The sequence below is a fragment of the Eleutherodactylus coqui genome, chromosome 10 (genome assembly GCF_035609145.1).
Source record: "Eleutherodactylus coqui strain aEleCoq1 chromosome 10, aEleCoq1.hap1, whole genome shotgun sequence".
In the NCBI taxonomy this organism is placed as follows: Eukaryota; Metazoa; Chordata; class Amphibia; order Anura; family Eleutherodactylidae; genus Eleutherodactylus; species Eleutherodactylus coqui.
The window spans coordinates 10,619,598-10,634,508 of NC_089846.1; the positions used below are offsets into that span (position 1 = coordinate 10,619,598).

The 14,911-nt window shown below is 46.3% G+C and overlaps 1 protein-coding gene across 1 annotated transcript in view; it reads left to right on the forward strand.

Annotated features, from left to right (window-relative positions):
* HMCN2 (hemicentin 2) overlaps positions 1-14,911 on the forward strand; it is a 178,269-nt gene that overhangs the window by 130,892 nt on the left and 32,466 nt on the right. Inside the window, exons 57-62 of the mRNA XM_066580227.1 lie at positions 2,758-2,854; positions 6,600-6,761; positions 10,909-11,022; positions 11,866-12,065; positions 12,710-12,791; positions 12,877-13,008. Coding sequence (XP_066436324.1) covers positions 2,758-2,854; positions 6,600-6,761; positions 10,909-11,022; positions 11,866-12,065; positions 12,710-12,791; positions 12,877-13,008 — 787 coding nt within the window. The remainder of the gene's footprint in view (positions 1-2,757; positions 2,855-6,599; positions 6,762-10,908; positions 11,023-11,865; positions 12,066-12,709; positions 12,792-12,876; positions 13,009-14,911) is intronic.

Sequence of the window (14,911 nt, forward strand, 5' to 3'; positions counted from 1 at the left end):
CATAATGCAGTACGGGCAGTTGTATGGGTCCCCCTTGTAGGGCTCATTAACCGCAGCGTTGATTTGGAACCTCCGTCTCTGAATTCCGTTAAAAACATAACCCTTGCCAGATACTGAACAGACCCCGTTATAGTCAATAGGATCAGTTTGGCGCTGTTCGCTTCTACCACAGCACGGTTCAGTTCAGCCAGCGGCTTCCGTTTTACTGCTTCCATAACGGAGGAAGAAAATAGAACCCAAAAGTGCCAACATAAAAGAGCTCTTAGAGGGAGAACAAAATGCAACAATGAGCAATTGTATTAATCATTCGTTCCCCATATGTAGTAACATAGTATGTTGGGCTGAATGAAGACAATGTCCATCTAGTTCAGCCTGTTTCAACCCTCCCCTTTTTGGTCCAGAGGAAGGCAACATATAGTTTGCGTAATCACGATGATTGGTGTATATAAATGGAGGTTTAACAAGTGCCGATTGACACGGTATAGCTGCAAGCAAGTGAGAACTTACTGCAATATAAGCTGTACGGATCTCATGTCTGATTACAGTGTAATTATATCAGTGATGTCATCACTAGGGGGCGGGGCTGTGACTACCTCTCAGACATGATTTAGAGGCTGTTTGTCAGCAGTAATAGATAATTAGCTGTTACTGTAGTATAAGGTGTGCGGATCTCATGTCTGATCACAACGTCATCATATCAATGTTGTCAGTAACAATGGGGCAGGACTGTGACAACCCCTCAGCAATGACAGCTACTGGCAGTTACTGGTTGTCAGCAATAATAGATAGAATCACTGTTTTCCTTCTGAATTATCCAGCTTCTCACCTAACTTAGTACATATAATGCTGACCATAATGTTCTAACTCCAAATTTGCAAAATTTTCATGGCGGCGCCTTCAATGTTTGAACACTTGTACATTCTAATGACAATTTTTAATACATCAATGTTAACATTGCTGCAAAACCCGGCATGCAGTTCCATCTCAGGCAGATAATGGTGAGAGTTGTGGTGTGATTAGATGGACGGTCTTGTCACCGGAGGCCCTAAAAGTGGTGTCCCCCCCCCTTGGCCTATAAGAGGCTCTCGGAGGCCCCTTGTGTGTAGTGACCTCTTCTTCCGCTTGTGTAGAGCTTGTTGACCACTAGACATCTCTACGACGCAGAGAAGAGATTTCACCCCGTTACCAGAGTCTGAGAGGGGCGCATTATTGGGATGGGAGAAGCTGGATGGTCGTATCAATGAATTGTCCCCCACCGGGCCGTTCTGAGCAGACTGTTAGGAGGTGTTGGGACCAGTGGATGTGTGATAACAACAGGGTACTAGAGTCGTCATGCCCACCGATATCACATCTTGTATCCAAGCTAGAGGTGGTACAACAGGGTACTAAAGCCTCTATGCCTGCCCGTATTATATCTTGTATCCAAGCTAGAGGCAGTACAACAGGATACTAGAGCCTCCATGCCTACCGATATCACATCTTGTATCCAAGCTAGAGGTGGTACAACAGGGTACTAGAACTTCCATGCCCGCCCGTATCACATCTTGTATTCAAGCTAGAGGCAGTACAACAGGGTACTAGAGCCTCCATGCCCGCCTGTATCACATCTTGTATTCAAGCTAAGGGTGGTACAACAGGGTACTAGAGCCTCCATGCCCACCCGTATCACATCTTCTATCCAAGATAGATCCTTTAACCATTCCTCATAGTACATGATTTGCAGACCGCTCACCATCTTGGTAACACTTCTCTGAACTTGCTCCAGTTTGTCCATGTCTTTTTAAAGTTGGGTGCCCAGAACTGGACACAGTATTCCAGATGAGGTCTGACTAAGGAAGAGTAGAGGTGATAATTACCTCATGTGATCGAGACTCTAGGCTTCTCTTACATGCCAGAATTGTGTTTGATGTTTTGGCTGCTACATCACACTGTTGACTCATGCTCAGTATGTGATCTATTCATATGTGCTGCTGCTTAGCCCGATTCCTTCCATTCTGTATGTGTTTTTTTTTTTCCTTTTTCTTGCCCAGATGTAGGACTCTGCATTTCTCCTTGTTAAATACCATTCTGTTAGTCGCTGCCCACTGTGCAAACTTTTCTAGATCTTTTTGAATCCTCTCTCTCTCTTCCCTAGTGTTAGCTATTCCTCCTAGCTTTGTGTCGTTGGCAAATTTGATCAGTTTTCCATCAATTCCCTCCTCTAGATCATTTATAAGAATGTTGACCAACACCGGGCCTAGGACAGAGCATTGTGGTCCCCACTTGATACATTCTTCCACTTGGATGTGCAGCCATTTATGACCACTCTTTGAGTACGATCACTCAGCCAGTTGTGAATCCACCTAACAGTTGCCTTGTCAATCCCATATTTGGTCATTTTTTTCAATAAGCGTAGTATAAGATACTTTGTCAAAAGCTTTACTAAAGTCAAGTTACACTATATCCACCGCATTTCCATGATCAACCCAGTCGGTGATTCTGTCATAGAAGGAAATTAGATTAGTCTGGCATGACTTGTTTGTTACAAACCCATGCTGGCTCTGGTTAATTACTCCATTTTCATCCAAGTACTTGCATACATGCGGTTTAATAATTTGTTCAAAGATCTTCCCCAGTATAGAAGTCAGGCTCACAGGTCTGTAGTTTCCTGGATCCACCTTCTTCCCTTTTTTGAAGATAGGGACAACACTTGTCCATAATATTTACCACTTGCTACTACCTGTGAATTTACTGCTGTTATAATTTCTATCCTCCCAGATCCACTCAGTGCAGGTGACTGATATAGACAGCTACGTGTGTGTGGCAGAGAATACAGCTGGTTTTGCGGAAAAACTCTTTACCCTGATGGTTCACGGTAAGAACAGCGCTGCAGAATGTAATGATCTGTGCCAGCGTACATGTGGAGAGCAGAGGACATGACTGCGACCTGCACTGCTGCAGCACACGGGTCACTGCTTTCACCTCATTGGGTTCTTAGTGTTGGTGCTTTGGTTTCCTTGCTCGGGTTGTACAGAGGCTTTGTGTCTGGCACTTTTAGAAATGAGATAAAGGATTATTATCAGCCGCAGAAATGCAGGAGAATTCATTTAATCCGGGAGTAATAAAATTTACTGAAAGATTACCAAATATTCACGATCAACGGACTGTCCGAAAACAGAAGATAATCAAACCTCAAGTAGTAAAACACAAAACGTAGCTATAGTCTTTAACCAGTTAAGGACCACCCACCGTATATATATGGCGGGCAGTCATGGGTAGTATATGGAGCGGGCTCAGGAACCGAGCCAACTCCATAGCCAGCAGGTGGCGGCTATTTCTTAAGAACTGACACCCCCTGCAACTGCAGTGATTGAAGCAAGCTCTGATTGCTGCAGTTAACTGTTTAGATACTGCTGTCAAAGTTGACAGCACATCTAAGCAGGCAGCCAGTGGGGGCTCCTTTGGTGCCCTATTAGCCCACTTTTCCGCAACACAGCTGCGCAGGTATTGCTGGGTTTACATGGCAGCCTAGAAACTAGTGAAGGCTCCTGGGGCTGCCATGTATTGCAGTCTATTTAGCTTTGCCTATTGCAGGGCTGAATGGGCTGTTGTTAAAAATACAATATACTGTAATACTGAAGTATTGTACTATATAGCAGAAATTATCAAATTACTGCGAGTTCAAGTCCCCCATGGAGACTAAAAAAAACCCATAAAAATAAGTTGAATAAAACTTTCAAAAACATTAAAAGTGAAAAATATGCTTTTTTTCCATTTCACATGTAATCAATAAAATAAATATAATTGGTCGGTAATAGTCTAAACTATTAACCCCTTCACACCTCAGGACGTACATTAACATCATGGCCGTGTGGGGTTTGTATGAAACGGGATCAGGATCTAATCCTACCCCATACACAGCGGGTTCCAGCTGTGCTGGACAGCATGAACGCAGTTGTAGCTATTCATGCTTTAAATTCCCCAATCCGTATTCCGGGGTCCTGAATGACCTCCATGTGAGGAGATTGTGAGTTGCCGTTCATTTGCCATGGCAGCCTGAGGCCTTCTGAAGACCCCCAGGGCTGCTGCTGTTGATTGCATATCAATCTATACCCGTGGCCTGCCTGTCAGAACGCAGTAAAATGCTATCCTGTGGTATTGTGTTATACTCTATGAGCGATCAATCGATTGTAAGTTTAAATGCATTATGGGGGCTAAAAAAATAAATGAAAAGTAAAGATGACTTAAAAAACAATTAACAATTTTTTTTTTATTAGAAAAAATAAAAGGTTTTAAAAAATGTATTTTCCCATGTTTATTATGGAAAGATCCAAACCAAAACCCCCAAAGCGTATTTGGTATTGCTGCATCCGTAAAAGTCTGATATATCAAAATAAAACATTATTTATCCCGTACAGTAAACCTCAACAGAAAAACGTCGTAAAAGCAAGACCCCCCCAAAGGTGACAAAATTGCTTTTTTTTCCATTTCACTCGAGTTATAGATTCTTAAAAGTTTTTCAGCTCTCTCCCCTGCGCTCACCCTCGCCGACCCCCCCCCCCCCCGCGCGCGCTCACCCTGGCCAGGCCCCCTCCCCAATGCTCGCTCAAGTAACTGCCTTATCCGAGCGTGCTCGCTTATCTCTAATAAGTATGCATTACCAAAAACTAATAATTTGTTGCTGCAGCCTTTGACTTTATGGCAGCATTCAGTCTTTTTGGGTAGGAGTCTGCCAGCATGACGCATCTTGACCTGGCAATCTTTGCCCACTCTTCCTTATATTAGTGCTCCAAATCTGACAGATCGTGAGAGCATCTCATGTGTAGTGCCCTCTTCATGCCACCACAGATCTTCAATGGGGATTCAGGTCTGGGCTCTGGCTGGGCCATTACAAGACTTTGGCCTTCTTCTGGTGAAGCCATTCTTGTGTTGATGTGGATGTTTGCTTTAGGTCATTGTCGTGCTGGAAGATGAAATTCTTCTTCATCTTTAGCTTTTTAGCCGAGGCCTGAAGGTTTTGTGCCAAAATGGACTGATATTGGGAACTGTTCATAATTCTCTCCATGGTTGTCACGTACACTACACAACCAGTACTGCCAGAAACTCCTGCAGCTCCTTTAATGTTGCTGTCGGCCTCTTAGCCTCCCGGGCTAATTTTCTTCTGTTCTTTTCATCAATTTATGACGGACGTCCAATTCTTGATGATGTCACTGTTGTGCCTGATTTAATTCACTTCTTGATGACATCTTCACTGTGTCCCATGGTAGATGTAATGTCTTGGAGATGTCTTGGCCTCCTTCTCCTGACTGACACCTTCCAACAATCAGACCCCTTTGATGGGCTGTAAGATCTTTATGGACCAACTAAGAAAATGTCAGGAAAATCCTCCTAGAAGAACCGAACTTTATACGGGGTGGGGTGGGGGTGGGGGGGTGGAGGGGGGGGGGGGGGATCAGGATCCCTGTAAATAATGGCAGCGGAGCACTGACTACTAGTTATCAGGAGGGTAAATGTGATTGACTAATAGTGAACACAACCGCATCCCCAAATATAAGAGGGTGTGAACACTTATTTGAGTTTTTTCTACACTACAAAAATTCTAATTGGTTTTCAGTGGAATTATCCAGATAACGGGTCACATTGAAGGTGAAAATAAATCTGAACTGATTCATCTTTGTCAGATTTTAACATGATAAAAACCTGCCATTGTAACAGGCATATAATCCACTGTAACACGTAATCCACTCGTATAAGAGGAGAGGAGAAACCAAAAATAAATAAAAAAGTAGGCTGCATCATTAAGGGGTTAAAATATATCATTATTTCTCCTACATTGTGAATGTTGTAAAAAAAATATATATATATACTGGTATAATGCACAAATTGCTTTTTTGGGCTCCCCATCTCCTAAGACAAAAATGAATAAAAAGTCATCAAAGCGTTTTATTTACCCCAAACGGTACCAATAAAAACTACAAGTCACCCCGCAAAAAACAATTCCTCACATAAGTTTTCCAAGTAAATGAAAAATATGTGAGAGGACATCCAATGGTTAAAAAATAAGAGAAGAGGAAGTTCTATTCACAACCCCGTCCTCCCCACCGGTCTGTGCGTACATTGGCTGCAGCAGTGACCTTTCGTATATACACATGACTGCGCAGCGTCTCATTGGCCTTAGTAGTATACAGCTCAAGACAGCTGAGACCAGTGATTGGCTGAAGAGGTGATTTGTAAATACAGATCGGTAGTGAGAATGGGAGCAGCAGTGGGGGACTGGGGGGAAATAAAGGAGGGGGTTAGTTTTGTCTTTAACAATTTCATGCCGTCTCCCAAATTCTTCAGCAATTTTAATGATACAAGAACAAAAAATCAGCTAAACCCTGCAGCAGCACAAATCTGTCCTCTGTCCTGATTTGTTACAATGTATCAGTCTGCAGTCCACAGAGGATTGTTGAGATTGGATACAATTGTAATAAACCCTCAGCTGTAAGAAGCATTAGTTCAGAAGTAAATAGTGGGTTTCCCATACAGTGGCAGCAAGCAGGACTCTGAAGCATGATGTCAATTGCAGTAGAAGTACATTAGCCTTCCTGTTATTTATGTTTCTTTGTATGTTTCAGTTCCCCCCAGAATACTAGGAGCAAAAAGTGAAAACCTCAGTGCTGTCCTGCACAGCTCCATCTCCCTGCTCTGCGACACGCATTCTCAGCCCTCTCCAGAGGTGACCTGGTACAAAGACGGGCAAATCCTTCAGCCGAGGAAAGGATTCCTTATCATGCCAGGTACTACTTCTATCTCTGAGTGATGTTCCCTCCTGATAGGTATAAAATGCCAAGGATTTCAGCTTTTCTGATACTCCGTTTTATCATTCGGGTTGTGCGCTTTGGACAGCTCTTCTGCTTATGGAGGTAATAGTGCTCTGATTGGCACCCTCCTACATTACCCAGCATTCTTAGCCACAGGCTCTTGGGCCTGAGTGCAGAGGGGCAGTTTGTCCCCCCATCACCATATACGCAACCTCTCTTCCACCAGTCTGAAGATTAAAAATGATCTGATGCTTAATACATATATACCTTACGAGAACAAAGTTCTCCAGGCTCCTTCACGATTGGAGCTTCCTTGTATGGAAATTACCCCTGTGAGCCCGGAGTGCAGTATAAAATCACTCAGCAAGTTTTCCGTGGATCAGTTTCAATGTGAATCCACATTAGATGGGAAAATCATCCAGAGATCTGAGTGACTTCTAAAAAGCCGGGTCACCCGGCTAGATTAGCCGGGGCCGGGATTTGGCCAAGCTTGTGGAGTTTTCTGATGTAATAATGTGGAGACTACACCAAGAATGGTGCGACAGAGGAAAAACATCCAGCAAAAAGGAATCCTTTGGGCATGTCACTGAAAGGGGTCAGAGGAGGATGTCAAGAATTCTTCTGATCCACAAGCATTGCAAAAGCAGCTAAATACAGCGCTGGTGCTCCAACTAATTCGTCCGAATGCACAACTCATTGTTGTATAGCACGGATGGGCTAGAACAGCAGACGACCAGTTCCAGCGCCATTGTGTCTAAAGGGAAACAAAAAGACGAGACTCAAGGGGGGAAAAGGGTGTAAAAAATGTGTTACTGAACAGCATCCGACGAATCCACATTTCTGTTTGCACCAAGTTCTGACCCTTCCTCCTTTCTTGGCACACCCCGGGTCCTCTGATACATTTGCATGGATGTCGCAATGAATTGCTGCAGTTCTGAAGGCCAGAGAAGGTCCAAAACGCTACTAAATGGGGGTCTCTGATAAAGTAGCCATTCAGTGTACATGCAGAGGAAATGATTAGTTAGCAGTCACTTCCCTTAGTAGTAATCGCTGATTGCAGATAACTCCTTAAAGGGACCCCGTAAAGGGGAGGTGATGGGAAGACTGGTGATGTATCTTTTAGTTTCAATCCGTTTTTATTTATTTTGAACACCACTTGACATCTTGTAACATTGCATGTAGCCCCTCGCAGGGGGATCTCTCAGAAATGGCAATCTTGGGATTAAACTCAAGTGTTAAACAAACATTTAGTCAAATAAACATAAAACATGCCAAACATTTTCCCACTGATTATTGTTCCTATGGTGAAATGACTCCTATTACTACCTTAAAGGAGATGTCCCGAGGCAGCAAGTGGGTCTATACACTTCTGTATGGCCATAATAATGCACTTTGTAATGTACATTGTGCATTAATTATGAGCCATACAGAAGTTATAAAAAGTTTTATACTTACCTGCTCCGTTGCTGGCGTCCTCGTCTCCATGGTGCCGACTAATTTTCGCCCTCCGATGGCCAAATTAGCCGCGCTTGCACAGTCCGGGTCTTCTCCTCTTCTCTATGGGGCTCCGTGTAGCTCCGTGTAGCTCCGCCCCGTCACGTGCCGATTCCAGCCAATCAGGAGGCTGGAATCGGCAATGGACCGCACAGAAGCCCTGCGGTCCATGAAGACAGAGGATCCCGGCGGCCATCTTCAGCAGGTGAGTATGAAGACGCCGGACCGCCGGGATTCAGGTAAGCGCTGTGCGGGTGGTTTTTTTAACCCCTGCATCGGGGTTGTCTCGCGCCGAACGGGGGGGGGGGGTTTAAAAAAAAAAAAACCCGTTTCGGCGCGGGACATCTCCTTTAAGTGTTATCATTACCCTCGTCTTGTATGTCTCGGGGCGAGCCCTCGTAGGAAGTCAGTATCTGTGACATATCTGGGATCTGGCTGCCAGGTCTTGAAGAAGCCCTCTATACATTGTTTCTCATGGCGGATAGTTTCTCACAAACCATCATTCTCGTGATTCTGGCTATAATGGGGTTCAGGTTAAAGGGGTTCTGACATGAAAAAAAAATTTTTTACTTACCTTGCCTGGCCAGGACCAATCGCCAGGCATGTCCCCTCCGTCGGGCATCTTCTTCTGTGGCTTCTAGAAGCAGAGCTGGAGCGGTCAAAATGACCGCTTCCTGCTCTGCTCCGTCCGCCAGCCACTTCCGAGGTAAACGGACGGGCGCCACGTCACAAGCAGTGCTTGCTGTGGGCGTCCCGTCCGTCCTGGCTGAATTCCCAAGTGCTGCGCGTGCGCAGTGGAGAGGCGGCCCATCCTGACTCCTGTCAGAGGGCACCTGTATTCCGCGCATGTGCGGATTCCCGGAGGGGGGGCGGCTCATCGGAGGAAGAAGAAGAGCCTGCTGGGAGATGACCCCCGCTGCACAACAACAACAGAAAAAAGTTAAGTATAAGATTTTTATGTTTTAGCAGCCATTAATCTTGGGTTCCCTGTGTCCATTAGGCAGACCAGGGAACAATAGCTGCTAAAGCATAAAAATCTTATTCGTGTCAGAACCCCTTTAAGGGAGGGCTTCAGCCACTGGGAGGCTATGTAAATCCTAGTTGCCATACATATGGACTGTGCTAGTTTATGCTGTTGGTCGCTATGCCCGTTTGGCTTGTCTGCCAGCAGGGGTGAGGGTAAATGTCTTTCCCAGAACTCTAATGACCAGGCCGGCCACCTGCTTCCATAAGGCACTAACCGTTGGGCATGTCTCCCAGGGGTGTAGGACAGATCCCACACCCTCTAGAGCAATTGGGGGAGGTGTCTGGTGAAAACGTATGTATCGTAGTGGGTCCTATGCAATATCTTCTAAGAAGTTTCAGCCAAGGTCCCCTGGTGGCTGCCCTTAGCTATGGAAATACAGAAATGGTGCCAGTGAGAGCGATACATTCTGGCCCTCCTCCCACCGTCATATGAACGGTAATTTATCGTCATGTGCGGGCCGATTCAAGGTGTTATATATCAGGGAAATCATTCCTGGCTGGAGAGATGACCAAACACAGAGTATGTGGCTGGGGGAATAGAGAATGCAAAAAACTGTATATCTGGCATGCTTCCAGCCACAGATGGTCTGGTACTGAATATTTCTCTGTGATCTGCTGCATAGTCAGAAGTCTATTTAATGAGGTAACATTCTGCAGCGGTCAGTCCCTTCCCTCGCCACCACTTGAAATTGTCTGCTAGTTGGCCGGCTGGAAAGGCTTGGTTCGGGATAATGGGGAGTAGCAGCTGGAGGTCAGAGGTTAAAGAGGGTTTATATCTAATTGATTTTCAAAAAAGTCAGGAGATGAAAAGTGACCGGTGAGAGGTGATGTAACGTGTGGGAGCTAGAGGGGAACTTCTGAGCCCGCAAAAATGGGGGGGGATCTGAGCCACTTGGGCTGGTAAAAAGTATTTTTGTTAATTGGGAACGGAGAGCCCACCTATTGTTCTGTGGAGAAACATTATTTTCTGTTTAATTCTGGGTCTCTTATTGTGCCAGATATATAGTGTGATGGCCACTTGCATAGCCCGCATATGGGGTGGGGGATGTTAATTGGAAGGCATCTAAATAGATAGAGGAGTCGCGGCAAAATATTCACGCATAGGACTGAAGAGTCAGATGTTCATGTCGTGCACCGGCTTCAGAGGGAAACGCAGCTGGATTGTGGGAGCGGGCGAGTATCAAGAATACATCACCAGCCTCCCTGCCACGTTCCCCAACAGCACCATTACTTAGTTTATAGTACTGTGGGGACGTGACAGGTTCCCTTTAATGTATGCATATATGCTATACCAGAGGCGTAACTTGAAGCTCCTGGGCCCCAATGCAAAACCTGTAACAGGCCCCCAACTATAATGCTTTATTCATAGTACTGGGATCCCTATATGGAGAAGAGAGGCCTTATGGGCCCCCTAAGGCTCCTGGGCCCGGGTGCAACCGCATCCCCTGCACCCTCTATACTTACGCCCCTGTGCTATACTCTGCTTCCCTATTTCACTTCTTTTGTCTCATGTATCCATCCTAGTATCAGGGGTGTCATCTACTGGTCTCCGCTAACTCATCCACTCTGTAGTCTTAAACTCATTGATATCTGCACTTTTTAGGGGGTCGGGTCTTACAGATTGCTCGCGTTCAGCTCTCCAACCAGGGAATTTATACCTGCAAAGTGCAAAATCCAGCAGGATCTGCTGAAAAAAGGATCCATCTCACAGTCTATGGTAAGTAATGGACTACATAATAGAGCTACAGCTCAGCACTGATGACTAGCGATATATAGTGGGGGAACGGCTTGTATTCTATGTAGCAGGGGGACCATAGAGGTAGTTTTACACGGGGCGATGATCGCCAAAATTCTTGCTGGAAACTACAAATCCAGGTGATAATTGTCCTGTGTACATGCGTCCGCGACAGGGCGCTGAGCGAGAGATTGCTCACCTGTCGAGTTGCTTGCTTTTTAACAGAGCTGAAAACCAAGCAACTGTCGGACCGTGAAACCAGGAGCCCCTCAATGTGTGAGCGACTACTGTGAATGGAGGTGGGCGAGCCGTAATGATCCCAGCCGCTCCACCTCCATTCATTTCAACAGCGATGGCTCCTGTGTAGTGATGAGCGAGCATTGCCCTTAGCGAGTACCTGCCCGCTCAAGAGAAAAGGTTCGGGTGCCGGCGGCGGGCAGGGAACTGCGGGGGAGAGCGGGGAGGAACGGAGGGGAGATCTCTCTATCCCTCCCTCCCCCCCTGCTGACTGCCGCAACTCACCGCTCCCCAGCGCCGGCACCCGAACCTTTTCTCTCGAGCGGGCAGGTACTCGCTAAGGGCAATGCTCGCTCATCTCTACTCCTGTGTAAAGCGCAGGAGGATAGTTGGGCGGTAGCCCGCAGAACGGCTGTCAGACGCTTATGTACCTGACAGTCGTCCCATGTAAAGGTACCTTTAATTCCCCCTAAGACAAAAGTTGTAAGGTGAGATTACACCCTCTGGGCGTCTCTAAATCGTCTCATTCATTTGCAAGGAAATTTATGTACAATAATATTAATATATGTGTTACTGTATTACATCCAGCCCCACCAAGTATCAAGGAACCACTATCTGGGACCAAGGAGACCACTATTCATCTTGGAGGCACCTTATTATTAGTGTGCGAGCCTGACACCGTGCTAGAGTCTTCCATCACATGGTATAAAAACGGGCAACCGCTTATGGGGGGCAGCAGTGCCTCCGTTCAAGACAACGGTCAGAGACTGGAGATCCGGGATGTGCAGGTGAGGTCTTAAATATACTTAAAAAGATCTTGAAGGCTCTGCAATGTTCAACTGTACTTACATTGTGTGTAGGATCTCTGTTGCTGTCAGGGAATAATCTTGTTTCTGTTAACCCTTTCCAATCCAATTTGTATCCTGGTTTTCCTAGGGGGCTTACTCTTTTTCTGCCGTTATACAATATACTATCTGCTGGCTAAAGCCAGTACTGCATGAGGTGACACGTTGGATAGGCTGCGACAGCAGAGAGGCTGGCAATATACAGTAAGAGAACCCTGATGGACGTCTTTCAACATCGGAGCTGTACAGCCTTAAATCATAATGTCTTCAGACGTCAGACAGTGGATTGGAAAGGGTTAAGAGGCTGACCTAGTCCTGATCACAGAGCAGATGGACTGGGAGAGCTCTGATATGCTTAATGAGCCATGTATTGCCACCATGGACTATTAGGCCTGTTTCACATGGACATAATATAAACCGCAGGTATCCTGATCTGTTCTCAGAGCATCATAGAGAGCTATGGACTGGGATACGGACATAGAAAGGCAGGCTTAGGCTGTAAAGAAAATTGCACTGACAGCAAGCAGTGATGTTGAAATTTCTTTGTAGATTTTTATTGAACTGATCACTTGATTTTTATTTGCTAGGTATCGGATAAAGGATTTTACACCTGTAAGATGACCAACGTGGCCGGAGAAGCTGAGCTGAGCTACACGGTGATCATACAAGGTGAGTGCGCCTGCAGTATATGATGAGATGTCCCGCCAGGGATGGCGCTGCAGCTGATATCTGTGATTCTCTCCCCTGTGTGCAGCGCCCGCATCCATCACTCATCCACAGAATGAAACCATCCAGATGATAATCGGGAATGCCATAGTCCTGTCCTGTGAGGCTGAAGGCTCGCCCCCTCCCAAGATCACATGGCTCAAAGACGGCAAACCTTTAGGTAAATACATGCTTTGTCAGAAACAATCCGGCCCTTGGAAGAAGTTGTGATTTTTGCTGCACAACTCAGCATGCAGTTACATCTCGGGCACATCTGTAAATGCTGAGAGTTGCGGTGTGATTAGATGGACAGTCTTGTCGCCGGAGGCCCTAAAAGTAGTTCCTTGGCCTATAAGAGGCTCTCGGAGGCTCCTTGTGTGTAGTGACCTCTTCTTCCGCTTGTGTAGAGCTTGTTGGCCACTAGACGCCTCTACGACACAGAGAAGAGATTCTGTGTTCATGTCTGGAGAGCTCTGGGTGATCGCCTCACTCCTGGCTTTGCTGTGGAGCGGCACACTGCCCCCTGCTTGGGTAATGGTTTGGAGGTCCATCGCATGCAACAGTCGGTTCCCCTTAGTAGTGGTACGAGGGGCAATGACAGCTCAGCGATATGTTCTGGACATCCTGCAGCTATGTGTATTCCTGTCATGCCGGCTTCGAGCAGGATAATGCTCGGCCGCATACACAAGGGGGTCACAGGAGCCCCCACAACATTGTCACACTTCTGTGGCTGCAGGTCATCAGATTTATCTCCAATAGAATATGTATGGAACCATCTAGGACACCAACTTCCACAGCCTACGAGTTTCCACGATCTGGAGGCTCAGTTACAACAAATGTGGAGCGATATGCCGGAGGTTACAATGCCCATCTGTATCACATCTTGTATCCAAGCTAGAAGCATCCCAACAGGGTACTAGAGCCTCCATGCCCACCTGTATTATATTATATCCAAGCTAGAGGTGGTACAATAGGGTACTGGAACCTCCATGCCCGTATCACATCTTGTATCCAACCTAGAGGCGGTACAATAGGGTATTAGAGCCTCCATGCCCCCCGTATCACATCTTGTATCCAAGCTAGAGGCTGTACAGCAGGGTACTAGAGCCTCCATGCCCGCCCCTATCACATCTTGTATCCAAGCTAGAGGTGGTACAACGGTACTAGAGCTTCCATGCCCGCCCCTATCACATCTTGTATCCAAGCTAGAGGTACAACAGGGTACTAGAGCCTTCATGCCCACCCATATCACATTTTGTATCCAAGCTAGAGGTGGTACAACAGGGTACTAGAGCCCCCATGCCTGCCCCTATCACATTTTGTATTCAAGCTAGAGGCGATACAACAGGGTACTAGAGCCTCCATGCCCACCCGTATCACATCTTGTATCCAAGCTAGAGGTGGTACAACAGGGTACTAGGACTTCCATGCCCCTCCCACCCCCGTATCACATCTTGTATCTAAGCTACAGGTGGAACAACAGGGTACTGGAGCCTTCATGCCCGCCTGTATCCCATCTTGTATCTAAGCTAGAGGCGGTACAACAGGGTACTAGAGCCTCCATCCCCACCTGTATTATGTTGTATCCAAACTAGAGGCGGTACAACAGGGTACTAGAGCCTCCATGCCCTGTATCACATCTTGTATCCAAGCTAGAGGCGGTACAACAGGGTACTAGAGCCTCCATGCCCTGTATCACATCATGTATCCAAGCTAGAGGCGGTACAACAGGGTACTAGAGCCTCCATGCCCGCACGTATCACATCTTGTATCCAAGCTAGAGGTGGCACACCAGGGTACTAGAGCCTCCATGCCCACCTGTATCACATCTTGTATCCAAGCTAGAGGTGGTACAACAGGGTACTAGAGCCTCCATGCCCACACGTATCACATATTTCACCCTAGAAGTTTCATTCCATCCGACAACTTCTAGGCTCTTGGGTTTGACAACGAATGTACATGAATGATGATAATATATCCATTATGGAGCATCACACATGATGGGATTAGATACACAGCTCAGCAGAAAGCTTTATACATGATAGGATTAGATACGGCTACTCAGCAAACACCATCACACATGA